The sequence below is a fragment of the Heloderma suspectum genome, chromosome 5 (assembly GCF_057233095.1).
Source record: "Heloderma suspectum isolate Gila_16-S chromosome 5, 16-S_ref, whole genome shotgun sequence".
Lineage (NCBI taxonomy): Eukaryota > Metazoa > Chordata > Lepidosauria > Squamata > Helodermatidae > Heloderma > Heloderma suspectum.
The window spans coordinates 141,850,473-141,867,862 of NC_139462.1; the positions used below are offsets into that span (position 1 = coordinate 141,850,473).

General features: G+C 41.7%; 1 protein-coding gene across 1 annotated transcript in view; it reads left to right on the forward strand.

Moving 5' to 3' along the window:
- ZPBP (zona pellucida binding protein) overlaps positions 1-17,390 on the forward strand; it is a 54,542-nt gene that overhangs the window by 3,109 nt on the left and 34,043 nt on the right. The window contains exons 2-4 of the mRNA XM_084857701.1: positions 8,235-8,294; positions 10,047-10,172; positions 15,201-15,350. Coding sequence (XP_084713827.1) covers positions 8,235-8,294; positions 10,047-10,172; positions 15,201-15,350 — 336 coding nt within the window. The remainder of the gene's footprint in view (positions 1-8,234; positions 8,295-10,046; positions 10,173-15,200; positions 15,351-17,390) is intronic.

The following is a 17,390-nucleotide window of genomic DNA, read 5'->3' on the forward strand; positions in this document are numbered from 1 at the left end:
ATCCCGGTCTGTGTTGCATTCTTTGGCCATAGCACTGGAAGGTAAGACTGTACTTCTTTCCATATTTATCTGGGGGTAAGCCCCACTGAACTCAGTGAGGCCTAATTCTGAGTAGGCATGTATGGGATTGTGTTGTTAATTTCTGTTGAGCCACTGAACAGAAGGCAACCTACACTTTTTTCCTTGCATCTCAATAAATGAAAGCCTAGATACTGTTTTTTTTAATGCGATGTGAAAATTTAGGGAAGGTGGCTAGGATATCCCTGGGGGGAACAGGCTCTTACCGGTCCTCATAGTTGTTATTGCCCTTGAGGTAAAGTCTTTAAACCCAAAGATTTGAACTGTGTTTGGGAAAGATATTAGGCATACTTTCCTTTAAACCCCTGGTCACCAACAACTAATTTGGCTGGAGAGCCTCTCTGAAAAGGGGGTTGAGATTTCTAGGTCAAGCCATTCCTCCCAGTGGCTTACTAAGCAAGAGATTTATTTATTTATTTTTGCTCCAGTCACTGTTCCCTCAGCATCTCTTCTGGACTTGCGATTGCGATGCTAGAGTGCACCCTTTAGTGGACTTCTTTTTATCCATTGCCTTATTTTTGTATCATTTATTACAGTTGTATCCTGCTGACCAACACATGCAGTACTGACCAACATATGCATTCTATATATCTGTATGGTATAAGGGTATTCTCTTTACCAGGGGAATGGGAAGAGTTGCTGGGATATTGCTATTCGTTTAGTTCTTGGCAATCTCAGCCCCAAAATGCCATACCTGTGAAATGGAAAGCTATTTAGTGTCCTCTCAAGAACATGGAGAATACTTACTTTATTTTATTTGTTACGTTTCTATATCGCCCAATAGTTGAAGCTCTCTGGGTGGTTCGCAACAGTTAAAATTACAAAAACCAGACATATGATAAAACATAATACACAATTTTTAAAAGTTTAAAACTACAATATAAAAGCAGAGTAAAACCCAGCAGCAGTGTTAAGATGTAAAAATACAATAACAGATTTAAAATGATCCAAATGGAAGAACTTAAAATGCCTGGGAGAATAAAAAGGTCTTCACCTAGCACCAAAAAGAACACAAAGTAGGCATGAGATGAGTCTCTGTGGGAAGGGCATTTCACAACTGGAATTAAGAACATAAGATCAGCCATGCTGGATCATACCAGAGGCCTGTGTAGTCTAGTATTTTGTTCCCACAATGGCCAACCAGATGCACATGGGAAGCCCACAAGCAGGACCTCCTGTCAGCAGAAGCGGCTGAACAAGGCAGAGGCTTTCTGCCCCTGGCTTGGTTAGTGTGAAGTCTGAACTGGGAATTCTGGCTTGTTTCTCTTCTGACAAGCCAGAGTCATAATCCAAGAACAAACCCTGATTTACTGTGATATCTGAATATCGCTTATATGTAATTACTAGTTTGCTATTTAGTGCGTATTTAAGGTTCACAGTGTACTTAGAAATATTTTCAGATCCACACTCATCTTGGCTGCGGATATAAGTTTTGTTTAAAATCATATGCTGTAATATAGACGCTAAACCCTCTGTCATATATAGTGTTTCACTTTTATCATATTCAGTATAGTATCAAGTACACGAAGAGTCGGACACGACTGAACGACTGAACAACAACAACAACAACAACACTATCAGGGCTGGCGCTCCCATTAATCAGAATGAGGTGGCCACCTCAGGCAGCTCATTTTGGGTGCCATAAAAGGGCAGCACACTGTTTATTACATTTCTATACTGCCCAATAGCTGAAGCTCTTTGGGCGGTTCACAAAAATTAAAACCACAAAGTACAACATAAAAACAGTATAAAATACAAAAGCTTAAAACCCTATTGCCTATTTATTACCAAGGATGGGAAGTAGCAATTGTGGGACTTTCTGTCTCAGGTGCCAAAATAACTGGACTATGCACCCTGAGGAGGTGGGTGGGAATTTGTTATTGGGTGGGTCCTGTGTTTCTGAGACTTCGAGTGTGTGAACTCTGTGTGAACTTTAGATGATAGTTATGGCCTAGTTTGCACAAAATGACAATCGAGGTTCTCTTAATTGCTCTCCTTGGCTCCTACTGCCAGTGGGAGGGGCTAATCCTGTCCCTGGGTTGTTAATCATTACATCTGTCTTCTCTTGCCCCCTGACAAGTCAGAGTTGGAACCCAACTCTAGAGGAGCCAAGCAGAAGGGATTGAACAGTGGGGAGTAGCATGCTGACTAATTTATGACAGGGTTTAGAAAAACCTCACCTGGATTGTTGTTGCATGCAAACTGGCGCACTGTAAGGCAGTAGACAACCAGGATTGATTGATGTGGGGACAAAGGGAAGCAGGTGAATCCTACAGGTTTTCCATTTCTTTTGAACTTGGTTCAAGAATGTTTGGCTGTTTTAAGTTCAATTACTGAAAAGTGCACTACTTCAGTTACTGTTGCTGGAGAAGGACAGAGAGGTTCAGTCCTTTGCCTAGTTTGCGGAGCATTTCCTATGTGTTTGGGATAGATTTAGGGAACGATCCAGCCATAGATCGTGCCCTAAATCTAGGCATTTCCTATGTGTTTGGGCTGTGGATAGGGGTGAATGCTCCTTCCTTGTTCTCCTTGACCTCTCAGCGGCTTTTGATACCGTTGACCACGGTATCCTCCTGGACCGCCTGGAGGGGTTGGGCATTGGAGACACCGTATTGCGATAGTTCCAGTCTTTCCTCTCTGGCAGGTACCAGAGGGTAGCACTGGGAGAGGAGGTTTCAGACCTGTGGCCACTCACTTGTGGGATGCCACAGGGTTTCATCCTCTCCCCGATGATATTTAACATCTATGTGAAGCCGCTGGGGGCTATCATCAGGAGGTTTGGGGTGTGGTGTCATCATTATGCGGATGACACGCAGCTCTGCCTGTCGTTCAAATCTTTACCAAGGTTGGCCTTAGAATCCCTGTCCAAATGTCTGGAGACGGTGAGTGGCTGGATGGGGAGGAATAAGCTGAAGCTGAACCCTGACAAGACCGAGGTACTTTTGGTGGGAGACAAGAGGAGGCTGGGGGATGTTGACCTGGTGTTGAATGGGGTACGGCTACCCTTGAAAGACCAGGTCCGCAGCCTGGGGGTCATTTTGGACTCCCAGCTGTCCATGGAGGCTCAGGTGTCAGCTGTGAGCTGGACAGCGCTGTATCAACTCCATCTGATACGGTGGCTGCGCCCCGACCTTCCCAACAAGAGGAGACCATCCCATCGGTAGTACATGCCCTGGTCTTCTCTTGTTTAGACTACTGTAATGCACTCTACGTGGGGTTACCCTTGAAGATGGTTCAGAAGCTGCAGCCGCCAGCAAGATCACATCACTCCAGTGCTGAAGGAGCTGCACTGGTTACCAGTTGTTTTCCGGGCCAAATTCAAGGTGTTGGTTTTGACCTTTAAAACCCTATATGGTTCCGGCCCAGCCTATCTTAAGAAGCACCTCCAGCAACACCAGATAGGCCGCTTAACAAGATCAGCCTCAGATGGCCTTCTCTCTGTCCCATCAGCCAGGACAGCTAGACTGGTGGGGACAAGGGAGAGGGCCTTTTCTGTGGTGGCCCCCACTCTGTGGAACTCCCTCCCTAAGGAACTCCGTCATGCCCCCTCTTTAATGAGCTTCCGTCGTGCATTAAAAACGTGGTTGTTCAGGCAGGCTTTTGGGGTGGGTTAGGGTATTTTAGAAAATGTTTTTATGTAGAATATTGTTTTAAACTGTTTTATTATATGTTGTACATCACCCAGAGTGGCTGGGTGACCAGCCAGATGGGCGATTAATAAATTTAATTAATAAATAAAAATAAAATAATTCAGCATTTTGTTCTCATTAATATCAATTAATGAGTTCTCAATTACCTGGGGAGGTGGTGGGCTCTCCCACACTGGAGGCCTTCAAGATGAGGCTGGACAGCCATTTGTCAGGGATGCTCTGACTTGGATTCCTGCATTGAGAACGGGGTTGGACTCGATGGCCTTGTAGGCCCCTTCCAACCCTACTGTTCTATGATTCTATGATCAGTGGGAAAGCTTAAGCAAGTGCTTATATCTGTCCTGCTGAAGTTGGTGGGACTTCAGATAGCTTAACTTTGGCTGGATTGCCCCCTACTGCCCACCATAATTAACTTTGGAATTGTGCAGTTTTTCCAGGAAAGTATGAAAGCAAAAATGAAATGAATAAGAATGCCTGGAATACATTCGAGTAATATAAGAAACAAGAAATAAAAATAGCAAAATTAGTTCAAAGATTCCAGGTCTTTGAATTAAAAGAATTCAGAAATGCATTCAAGCCAAATGAATTATTAGTAGTTCAGAGAGAAAAAGTTTTATTTTATTTTACAAAAGGAAAGGGATGCTGAGTTGAGATCTACAGTCATGTGAAAAAGAAAGTGCACCCTCTTTGAGTTCTATGGTTTTACGTATCAGGACATAATAAAAATCATCTGGTCCTTAGCAGGTCTTAAAATTAGGTAAATACAACCTCAGATGAACAACAACACATGACATATTACACCGTGTCATTATTTATTTTACAGAAATAAAGCCAAAATGGAGAAGCCATGTGTGAAAAACTAAGTACACCCTTACTGCTTCCATAGGTATGAAGAGGCTAAGTAGCAGCCAGGTGCTGCTAATCAAATGCCCTTGATTAATTGATCATCAGCAAGTGTGACCACCTCTATAAAAGCCAAAGTCTCAGGAGTTTGCTGGTCTCGAGCATTTACGTGTGTGTTAACACAATGCCAAAGAGTAAAGACATCTGCAGTGATCTTAGAGAAGTAACTTGCTGCCCATCAATCTGGGAAGGGTTATAAGGCCATTTCAAAACAATTTAAAGTCCATCTTTCTACAGTGAGGAAGATTATTCACAAGTGGAAAACATTCAAGACAGTTGCCAATCTTCCCAGGAGTGGACGTCCCAGCAAATTCACCCCAAGGGCAGACCGTGCAGTGCTCAGAGAAATTGCAAAACAACAGTGACAGATTTTATTTTCTTGGGCTCCAAGATCACTGCAGACGGTGACTGTAGCCATGAAATTAAAAGACGCTTGCTCCTTGGGAGGAAAGCTATGGCAAACCTAGACAGCATAGCAAGAAGCAGAGACATCACCTTGCCGACAAAGGTTCATATAATCAAAGCTATGGTTTTCCCAGTAGCAACGTATGGCTGTGAGAGCTGGACTATAAGGAAGGCTGAGCGCCGAAGAATTGATGTGTTCGAACTGTGGTGCTGGAGAAGACTCTTACGAGTCCCCTGGACTGCAAGGAGGTCAAATCAGTCAGTCCTAAAAGAAATCAACCCTGAGTGCTCATTGGAAGGACAGATACTGAAGCTGAAGCTGAAATATTTTGGCCACCAAATGCGAAGAGAAAACTCCCTGGAAAAGACCCTGATGCTGGGAAAGACTGAAGGCAAAAGGAGAAGGGGACGGCAGAGGATGAGATGGCTAGATAGCATCACCGATGCAGTGAATATGAACTTGAGCACACTCCGGGAGAGAGCGGAGGACAGGAAGGCCTGGCGTGCTATGGTCCATGGGGTCACGAAGAGTCGGACATGACTGAACGACTGAACAACAACAACGTAAAACCATTGAACTCAAAGAGGGTGTACTTTCTTTTTCATATGACTGTATATATTTTACCTGCTTTTATAAGCTGAAAACAGTTCCAGAAACATTTACATTCTATTACCTCTCTGTTGAAGGTTTTTTTATTAATTTGTTCTACTAGATCTAGTGTTTTTGTATTAGTGGTTGAAGAGCTCCATCTTGTGGCTTTAGATACTACTCCATTTTTTCTGCTCAGAAAAGCTTAAGTTAAAAGATTAGAAATATAGAGCAGGTGAAATGAAGATAACTTTTAATAGACCAGAAAGTTGAAAACTTTTTCTCATGGCTGGTGTTCAAAATAAAAAATCCAAAAATGATTTTAAATGTCTGGGTGAATTAGTTTGTTGATCTAATAAAACGGAGTGTTCTTAAAAACAACAAAGGACATTTAAGCAAAAATGATTTTAATTGGATCTGCCTAAACTGGTAGGATCATATTGGCTTTAGAAACATGTAAACTAAAAAGTCAACAGGATGTACCTCACAACATTGTTCTTACTAGATTAAAATATCACACACTACCCTGATGATAAATAGGGCTTTAAGGGCACAATCCTATGCATGTTTAGACAGAAAAAAGTGCTACAGCTCCCAGCCTTCCCCACCCAGCCATGCTGGTTAGGGCATGCTGGGAGTTCTAGGACCTTCTTCAGTCTAAACATGCATAGGATTGTGCCCTAAAATGTTTAAAGAAGTTTTAGGTTGCAGTCCTATATCCATTTACCTGGGAACAAGTTTCATTGTAAGCAGACTGACTTCTGACTAGACATAGGATCGTGCTATTGATTAATCACCTGCCTTTTACAGTGCTATCTTAGATCTACTCAAAAGTAAGTCCCATTAAGTTCACTGGGCTTATTCTCAGATAAGTGGGTATAGGATTGCAGTCTTAACGTGTTGTTAAACAAATTTTCATCATTTCTGCTGTAATTCTCTGCGAACAGTACCTTAAGCAGTGTATAAAATATCAATATTAAATTTAAATAAAATTGTGTATTACAGAAATCTTAATGTAAGTGCACTTTTGATTAACCTACTGATTAAAGCTTGCTGTCTCAATTACATTTGTCTTTTTGTGTTATACCTTTTTAGATTGTAAGCCTGAGGGCAGGGACTGTCTTGTTTTTATTGATATGTAAAACTCGGTAGCCTTTCCAACTGAAGAGCAGGATATAAATGCTTGAAATGCATATGTAAGTAATTTTGGTACAATTGGTGTCACAAAGCCTTGAATGTATAACATGGATATTTTTGATGTAAAAAACTTGATGTTTAAATTTTGAACACAGCAGAAATTAAGAAAAAATAGGGCAGCGACTTTCACATTAATATATTAACGGACTGCAAACAACTGTGACAAACCTGTGATTGCTAGCAAGTGGAGGAGCTCATTGACTGGGACAGAAACTGAATATCAGCTGCTGGGAAACAGCAGTGGGAGAAGGCTGCTTGTTCTCCTTGTGGGCTTCCTATTAGCATCTGGTTGGACATTGTGGAAATCAGGATGCTGGAGTAGAGCGACTTTTGGTCTGATCCAGCAGGGCTCTTCTTATATTCTTCTTAATGTGCAAAGTAGAATTGTTGCTCAATAGACAACAAAAAGTAGCATGAAAAAATGAAATTTAAGTTGGCATCTGTGGAAGCAGGAACTCTAGTAGCATTGCTTCAAGCACCTTGCACTTTTGACTGAATATAGCGAATGTTTAGTAGGTTTGAAAAGATTCCCACTCTTTCCAAATGCTGGTGGGGAATAATATATAAGGAAAGCATCATGGAATAATATTTTATCTGTGCCAGAGTGATATTTTTGTGTGTCGTTTACAGAAGTGTTTCTAGCAGAATTCTCACACTTAAAGTTCTTTATACTTGCATGCTGCCCTTCCTCCAAAGAAGTCAAGGCAGTTTACATGGGGATTATTCCAGTTTATTCTCACAACAACCCTGTTAGTTTACTTAGGCTGAGAGTATGTGGCTGGTCCAAAATCAGTGTGGATTTGATCCACCCCTGTTCATGTATCACATTCTGTCCACACCAGCACACTAGGGCTGTGTGTGTTTGTATGATGAGTCAAGGCTTCACAAACCTTTATGAAGCCATGGATGAACACTGTGGCCACATGCTCTTCCCTTGCCCCTTTCCTCCTCCCATTATGTACTGGCTTTGGCACAAAGAACCTGGCTTTCATTAAGCAAAAGTTTCTTGTTATGTCTGAATCGGGGAACTTCTGCATAATAAATAACTAGGAAGATAAGCCAGGATCTGATTGGTTTATTAACGTTAAACCAGAGTTCCTTGGTTCAGATGTAAAGGGGACCTCTGGCTTAATGTAAGCCAGGTTCTTTGTGCTGAAGCCAGCACATGATGGGAGGGAGGGGGGGGGAGTGTGTGGCCATAGCACTTATCCATAGTTTCATAAATAGTGGTTTGTGAAAAGATTTGGATGATTGTCCAAACATAGCCAGTCTCTCTAACACTGCTTGTTGCTTGTTGAGTTGTGCTTGCTTAAGTCCATTGATTTTTCTCTGATCAGCCAATTGTGGTTCTTTTATGCCCCTAAGAAGTTTGACTGTTTATGTTAATTTTTTTTTTCTTTCTATTTTCACAGTTCATTCTGCCAGTATAGATCCCAATGGATTGAAAGTTGTAGGATCAACCAATTTGCCAGGTATACAGTAAAGATCTAAAATTTAGGCTAATCTTTTGAAATTGTGGGTAGGCTTTGAACACTGGCTGTATTCAGACAAACCAGTCTTGGCTTAATAAGCTGAGATGCACAATCTTCATACATTCACATTGCAGCCCCTTTGCTTCAGCTTCACTCCTCCATGTGAGTGAAGAAACAAACCAGGAAGCCCTAGTTCCTGTTACATTCAGATTGGGAAACTATGATTAATGATTTCCAAACAAACCAGAATATGAAGCCACAGTTTAGCAATTGGCTTGGTTTAAAGTTTGGAAGCCATTACCTTAGGTCCTGGTTTGGATGTAACAGGAAGCTGTGGCTAACTGAAGCTTCCTGAATTGTTCATTCATTTGCACAAAAGGAAGAGCAAAGCGGGAGGAAAGGTGCATACGTGAAGCTTCTTCATATCTTGACTTTTTAATCCGAGATTTGATTATTGGAACATGACCAATGAAAATGTTGTTTTCTTCAGGGAGCATTATACTAGTTATATAATTATGTTATACTAAGGCCGCAATCTCATACACACTGTCTTGGGAGTAAGTGTCATTGAACTTAATGGGATGTATTTCTGAGGAGATATGTATGGGATTATTCTGCAAGAGTAGTGTTTATTGTTAGACTGTCATTGCAAAAAAACATTATTTTAAAATGCCTGGAGTATTTTAACTACAATGAAGTTTGGACAAAATGGGGAAGTGGGCAGGGCATATTCTTGAAGCAGTGCTGTCTTCTTCTGACAGCCCAAGCAGTGTAACATGATACAGAAATGTATTTTAGGGTGCAATCCTATGGGTTGTGCCCTTGTTAGATGGAAGCCTCTGAATTCAGGCTTCTGTGAATCCAATACCTTGCCAAGCTGCTGCTGGCAGCCAAGAAGAGAATGGAGGCACTTTTTGCCTCTCTGTGCTCTGTGTTAGGTTTTTTTTTATGGTCCTCGAAGCTTGTCAAGAGAGGGCACACCAGTGGGGGCGAGACTGGGGCTGGAGAGGCCATAGGATTCATCATAATCTGGCCTCCCTACCCACTGGAACACCCCCTTACAGACCGTTCCGAGGTACTCCGAGGCTGCATTCGCAACCTCAGCAGCCGGTGCAGTTCTTTCCACAGCAGGGGGATCAGATTCCAGAGACCCCCTTCCAAGGTTGTAGGATGATCTGCTTCCTTGGAGTGGGGACTCTGTAGGATCCTATGGACCCTGGGATGCTGTCCTGGGACCATAGGGTTGCTGTCTTAGAGTTGTACATATGACTTCACCTTTGATAGAACAACTACCAGCTTTCCCCTGTTTTCTTCTTCACTTGCAGTATGCACATTTTCCTTGCTACTTGGGAGTAATAAGGTTTTAAAAATGTGTGTATTTCAACTCCGTTGATAGATACATAGGGACAGATCCAGTTGGTTCGTTACCTGTGCCATTAATCATGCACAAGGAGTTCTGGGCTTGCAGGAGGGTTGCCTGTGTGTGTGTGTGTGTGTGTGTGTGTGTGAGAGAGAGAGAGAGAGAGAGAGAGAGAGAGAGAGAGATGAAACATGCACATGCAACAGGATGTGTGGAAGAGGGTGAGGAGGATGAAAAACATGACTGGGTTATCCCTGAGAATTAGTCCTGAAATCAGAATATTTTTTTGAAATGCCTTCAATTGTACATGTAATTATTAGTATAACTGCAATATATTCATGATGTACTTTACTTTGACTACAATTGCTAAGCATAGTCTTCTGTATTTTCAGTCAAAGTTTATGTCAGGTTGGAACATAACAGTCCACGTATTCTGTGTGTAACAAATCATCTTAGAAATTCAGAACTGATCGATCCAATATTTCAGTGGCATGGACCAGGAGGTGACTTGGTTACAGGTAAGGTTTCCCCCTGCTTTCTGATAATAATCTTCCCCATTTTTACCCCAACCAAGGCAGAAAGATAGTAGTTTTATAGTGCCCCTATTTTTTAATTCTTCTTCAGAATGCTTTAATTGTTTATTTAGTTTTTCATTTTCCATAGTGTTGGGGTGAATAACTAAATCTGCAGAAAATGTATATGAAACAATCCAGCCAACGTGAAGCACTTTCAAGTCCCAATGGCTGCATACAGATGTCACACTAAACTATGCATTAGTAAGACATGAATGAGCCTAGCTTCCCCTGGGCTTGCATGCTTCTCCTTCTGTGGCATGGCTGCAAGGAAGAGTTTGGAAGTTGGATTAATCACAACTTGTTTTGAACTAACCACAGTTAAGATTATCCAATGACATGACAAGCTGTGCTTAATCAAGGGCAGAAGCAAAAGCTTCTGAACTCTTTTTCCTGACTGTGCGGGAGGAGGAGAGGAAAGGGGAATACTAGGCTTGGGGAATCTAGGCTCATTTGCATCTTACTAAACTGTTTTTTAGCATGACATCTGAACACAGCCATTTACTTCAGTGGGTGAGTTTTAACCATGCCCTTAATTCATATATTGAAATTGGCAGAACTAGAAAGGGATTCACTTTGGCTGTATTGTAGTTACCACTCTGTGGCAGAGGTGCGCAGCCTTTCTGGCCCAGAAGCCACAGTGCAAGGGACCACACATGTGCATATGGGTACGCATGCAGATACACATGCACACGCTCATTCACATTCCCCCCACATATATACACACTCTTCCCCATCCCCCCCACATCCCCCCCCCCACTAATGCTAGCAAGGGAAACAGTTCTTTCTCTCCAGTCTTTCAAGATTTCTCTCGCTAGTGCTAGCACTGGCAAGGGAAATCTCAGGCTTCTCCTAGCTAGCACTGGCAAGGGAAACTCTGGGTGGGATCCCCATAGCTCCGAGGGCAGCAGGTAGTGCTCCCCTGCTCTGTGGCCTGGTTTGGATGATCATATCTCGGTTTATGGATGAGCCTATTGCCTTTGCATGCAGCCCCCTAAGCCCTCTGTAATAGAATTCTTCGGAAAACCTTGGCGTACTAGCAGCATTGTAGCTTCAGAGTGAAACTGAGCATGCTCAACATAACTTTGCCAGCAGTTGCTGCCGTAGGCTTTCATGGGGCAGAAAAACTTGAGTAACTTTTGAACCATTGATCAGAACTTTACCAAACCAATGAAAGGCACACCACCTCAACAAGCCTGAGTAACACACATCAGTAGTTTCCACTAAAATTGGAGAGAAATATATGATATACCAAGTCGCAGCTTGAAGTAAAAAGTACAAATGTGTCAGTTTTCAGCACTTTTTATATTACTCTGCCTGTGGGAGTTTGTATGAAATTTTGCCCAGCTGTAAACCTTATAAAGTAGATTGTGGATGCCAGGTTTCATGTTACTCGCTCATGAACTGTCATTTTTATAAACAGTGGAGGTTTGAGGCTTATAATGGTGAATCCCTTTTATTTTTTTTTGCAACTCCCATTAACTAAAGGGGTACTTCCATACTCTTTTTCATGTATGTATGTTTTAATATATGTTAGAATTCCATGATCCAAATCGCTTGATTATCCAAATTAACGCTCATTTCAGTGTAACACTGTGTAAATAGTTCTACCATGTGCCTGTCTGGATGTGTCTGTATAAGATACAAGTTTAATTTGGAATAATGGCTAAGAGTACAAATTCCAAAACTTCTCCACAGTGCTGGTATAGTCTGAATGAGTATAGGAATCCAGTCTCAATGATTAAAAATAAAATGAATTGCTATTTCAGTTGAGGAAAGGGTGAGTGTATTTTGGAACATTTAGAAATCAGCATTGGAGGTGGATTTATGCTTGATAAAGAATGCAAAAAATGAATATCAGTCTTCTGAAATCTATTGCCCCTATAACATGGTTTTTAATTTATGAAAAAATAAAGCAGGAACTTCGGTATAATTTTTGCAGTATTGGGTTTGCTTTTCCCCCACAGTATTCACTGTATCTAAATTTGTGCTCTGTACATCGCATGTATACAGCTGGGCACTTTGTTGAGAAAGATTACCAGTGCTCTAATGAGAGGAGATTGACCCTCAACATTGAACATAACTTTTAACTAGTTACTTTCTAAAGAGAAATCTCAGCCAGTACAAATTCTTGGATACACATCCTCAATGCAGGAAGAATGTCATAATTGAAATGAGCTCTGTCATGTTTTGTTTGAACCTAGTATGTCTCTGACCATCCAATATGTCCCTGGAAAAAGTGAGGGGAGCATCAATTGAGTCAGGAATGGGCAACGTGTGACCCTCCAGATGTTTTGGTACAATACCCATCAGTCCTAGCCAGCATAGCCAATTGTGAGGGATCATGGGAGTTGTAGACCAAAAGGTGTTGTATCTGGAGGGCCACAAATTGCACAACCCTGAATTAAGTCATTATGGAGATACCATTAATTTGGTATAGCCCAGTTGTTTTCTCTCTGCATTGAGATGAGAGGAATGTGTATGCCCAAGACACATACCTATTTGAGCATACTTGTTAACTTTTGAGGTTATTCAAAATTAGATTAAGGAAGATCAAACAGGGTTTCTGAACGATTGCAATCTGGTTGGAATAATAAGATGGAATAGCTAAGAAATACTAAATCCCATAGAGGAAAACTTCTATAAGGTACTCAGGTATATGTATCACTCAAGATCTGGATGATTTGACAGCATTCAGTCATAATAAACTGCTTCAGGAAATGAAATCAGGAATAATAAAATGGAAGCAACTGAAAATCTCTCAGATGGGCCGGATTTTGATAATCAAGAAGATTGTGCTACCATGGATATTGTTTTTATTTTTAAATATCTCATTACAAGTGGATAACACATTAATCATAAAATGGCCTAAGTTACTAATGGATTTTCTTTAGGTGGAATAAAGCTAAGAATAAGCGTTAAGACATTGTATCACCCCTGACTGAAAGGAGTGTTATCATTTCCTTATATAGGATGGTACTCTTCAGGCAGCTATTTTGTCAGCCGTTGAAAGCCTGGGAAAAATAAATGTGGTAGAACAGGATAATAATTCAACACACCCTAAGGGAGCAATCCTATGGCCGCTAGTCAGTGGCTAGACGGCCATAGGATATCTGGTTTTCCAGGAACTGACCTTGGAGCCCGCGCTCCAAGGTCGGTTCCTGAAGAACTGATCTCCCCCCACTTCCATGCTGCCTCAGAGGCAGCGTGGAACAGCCCCATGCTCCACGCTCACAAGAGGAGCTTGGAGAAGCGTAAATGGTGCCTTCTGGGGCGGGGAGGGTGGAAACGCCTGTACGATACATCCAATGTGTCATCCAGCAGCCTCCTCCCCTGCTCTGCCCTCCCGCGGCTAGACAGCCACAATTGGCTATCTAGCCGAAAATGCAGGGCAGGAGAAGCACAGAGGGAATGATCCCCTCTGTGCTTCTCCTGCCCTGCACTGGATAGGCAGTTGTCTCCAAGTTTGGAGGTGGCTGCCTATCTGCATAGGATTACGCCCTAAGAACGTTTTTTGGAACTATAGTAAAGAAGACTTAATAGCCATCATAGCAACCCCATGTATTTGTATCTTAATTTGGCAAATAAGCCTGTTTTGGCAAATAAGCCTCATCTTGGGAGCAAGATGAGCCTGTGGCTATCATCTTTAACTGCAGTAGATTATAATGAGGAATTGAACAGGAAGGGGCTGTTAGAAAATGTAGAGTGTTGGGAAAAAGCAGGATTAACACAGATCAGGAGCCTCTTGAAACAAGTACTAATAAAACTTATCAGATCAGGACATGCAGAAACCACAACTTTATTATCTGCAATATTTACAGATAAGAAGTATTGTTAACCAGTTGATATGCAAATATGGCTCCTTAAGAGAATATACCATTTCGATATTCTGATCTGTTCTAAAAAGTAAAAGTAAAAATTCAATAACATCTGCAAATTAATAGTTAAGCTAGAATCAACAGCGAACTGCTAGCAGGCTAACTGGGAAAAGATCTGGCCAGGGAAATAACACCAGATGTGTGTTATGGGGTATGGTTTATATGATTAAGGGAGCAATCCTGTGGCCCCTAGACAGCGTCTGGGGGGCCATAGGATATTTCTTATTCCTTGATCCGAGGATGGAGACAGCGTTCTGATCTCGGACCCAGGAGTCCGAGTTCCCCTCTCCCTCTCAGCCTGAATGGATAGAGCTGTGTCGGCTGCCTCTACAAGCTCGCAAACACAAGCTCTGAGAGGAGGGAAAGGGGGCTGTTCCGTGGTTGGGAAGGAGAGAAGATCGGGGTGGCCGGCTTATGAAGAATCCTTAGGCCACCCTAGTCCCATTCTCTCCCGCTCCTGAGAGCCCCAGCTAGATGGGCAAAGTTGCCTCTCCAGCAAAAGTCCAGGGTGAGAGGAGTATGGAGGTGAAGATTGCCTCCATGTGCCTCCCTCTCTGCATAGGATCTCTGTCAGCCTCTGAGTTTGGAGGTTGATAGGAATCCTGATAGTATTGCACCCTAAGCTTACAAATTTGGTAGAAGTTAGAGAAGGATGACAACCTGAGCTATTTATAAAAAAAATGGTGTTTGTTTATATCTTACTGGAATAATAAAGTTCAAGATATCATAGATCCATACGTATTGTTAGGCACATTGTAATGGTAAAATTTGAGATGTGTTGCTTACTTGCAAGAATATTTATATGTGTGTAAATTATTTATATTATTAGATAAATATTTTTGTTGATATTTGTAGTTAAGAATTTTTTGAGAAGGAAAAAAAGAGGAAATATCTGATATAGTGGTTGGTGAAATATTAGGACTTAATAGTGTAGCCACTTGCTTGTGCAGAATTTTACTGTATAGATAATATTTGGAAGTGATTGGCTTTAGGATACCAAAGGGTTGAAATGTGAGGCTGCATTAGTTCGAGGCTCATTTGGATGGTGATAATGTATCATTCTATAAAACTAAATTTATTTTTCCTTTTTAAATAGAAAATGAAACTGTGAAAATAACACCAACAGGAACTCTGCTATTCCGACACTTTAAATATGATATGAGTGGAGTCTACACATGTTCCCTTGTATTTAAGCCAACTGCCGAGCAAGATGAAAAAAGCTATTTAATCAAATATCTTATTTATGGTAAGATATTCAACTTCCCTTCTGAACTGCAAGTCTTCTCTTCTTTAAATATTAGTTGACTTGTTGAAATTAGAGGGAGAATTCCAGTGCACAATTAAACATGCTTAAGGGCACAGTCCTATTGATTGTACTCTTGCTGTTCGGAAGCCCCCGAACCAGGAACTTCTGAGATTCCTATGCCCTGCTGGGCTGAAGCCAACAAAGTGGGAGGAATGGCAGAGGTGATCTTTGCTTCCCTGCTCCCTATTCTTTGATTTTTCTCTAGATGGGATTTTGAGCCCATCTAGCAAGGGCACTTTGGAGCGGGAGGGAAGGAGGTTGGAAGAGGCTCAGGATAACTTGTATTCTGGCCTCTCCGGTCTCCTCCCTTCCCACCAGTGGAACACCCCCTTTTCTCCTCTGAGGTCGCTTTTCTGATCTCGGAGGGCAGCTGGTGCGTTTTTTTCTATGTTGGCTGCGAGGGAGTGGGGAAGGGAGGTTGGATCTCTGACTCCCCCTTTGTGAGGTCTGAGCGCTGTCAGACGGGGGAATCCGAACTATCCCATGGTCCCTGGGATGCTCGCCCAGGGACCATAGAATTGCGCTCTCAAGTCTGATCAAGTTCAGTAGTAATTATGTGTACTTAGTTGTCTACTGCATTTCACCCTCAGTGAGCTAAATCAAAACAGTTGGTATTTGAATCTCACTGATAAGAGCACCTGTGTTGTCACCTAAGACAGATTTTCTCTAGTCTTCTCAATCTGGAATTTTAAATTGTCATTTTTATATTTCAAAAGATGTACATATCCTAATATGCAATGAATATGAACTTGAGCACGCTCCGGGAGAGAGCGCAGGACAGGAAGGCCTGGCGTGCTATGGTCCATGGGGTCACGAAGAGTCGGACACGACTGAACGACTGAACAACAACAACAACATATCCTAAACTGAAAATACATTCTCATATATTCCATAGCAGTATAAACTGGATGCATCCTGAAAGTTCTGATGAACCTTTAAAAAGTTATTGTTTTTTTCCCTATCTAGTGTTATATGGAACAGAGCTTTGATGCAGTTTTTAATAGCACCATACATACCCCTGTACTAAAAACGAATATTGGGATACCAGTTTTGTTCTCCATCCTCTAAACTAAGAAATTAAGAAACCACTGGCAAAGAAACCACTGGCAAAAAAAACAACACAGCGGCCCATAATGATGTTGGGCCAATAAAATGTAGTTTATCAGCCTGAGAACAAGCCATGTGCCTGCATGTTCACTCTTCACCCCACTTCCCCTTGTATGCCTGTTTTTTTCATTGAGATCGTGGCTTATTTAAACAAGTTTCCCATGACATCAGACTGAGAAACTGGTTTAAACCCTACTTATTTATTTCAGTATCTTGGTTAGTAAGCAGGGCTTAAACCACATTTTCCCAATTTGAATGTATCAGGAAACTGTGGTTTAAAAAAACTTTGAATCTTAATGCCAGTGCCAGGTGCATGAGGGGAGGAATGAAGTGGGAGGTGTTGTGAGCCAATAAACCATGCATAGGCCTGGGATTGTTATACCTCAAGCAGGTATTAGTCTCAATTTGCTGTGCGTCTTAACAAAGATCCAGTAATATTCTTAATATATTCTGTTGCCTTACCAAATTCTTTTAAATTCATTTAGGACTTGATCTGTCCAACTGAAGCCAATAGAAAACCTCCCTTTGTCTTCAGTTGAACGTTATTGAGTCCTAAGTTATTTTAAATATATGTATCTCAGTGATTATTGATTAAGGAGGGCAGGAGGGGAGGACATTCCAGATAGTGGAAAAGCTAGACTACCTATCAAGCTTTATCAGGTAGGTATGCACTTTCCATAGGGGGTGCATATTCTGGCAAAGCCTTCCTTTACTTTCCAGATGCTAGAGATGATCAGGACTGTCGGTTCCTTGAATTTGAGTTAGTGTTGCTTCTTGGGCTATGCAGTTCTGTGCCTGATTTTCTTTAAACTTATTCCTTCATATTGTCTTAGGCACTGGAGTAAAATAAAGTGGTTTGGGCAGATCTGTATT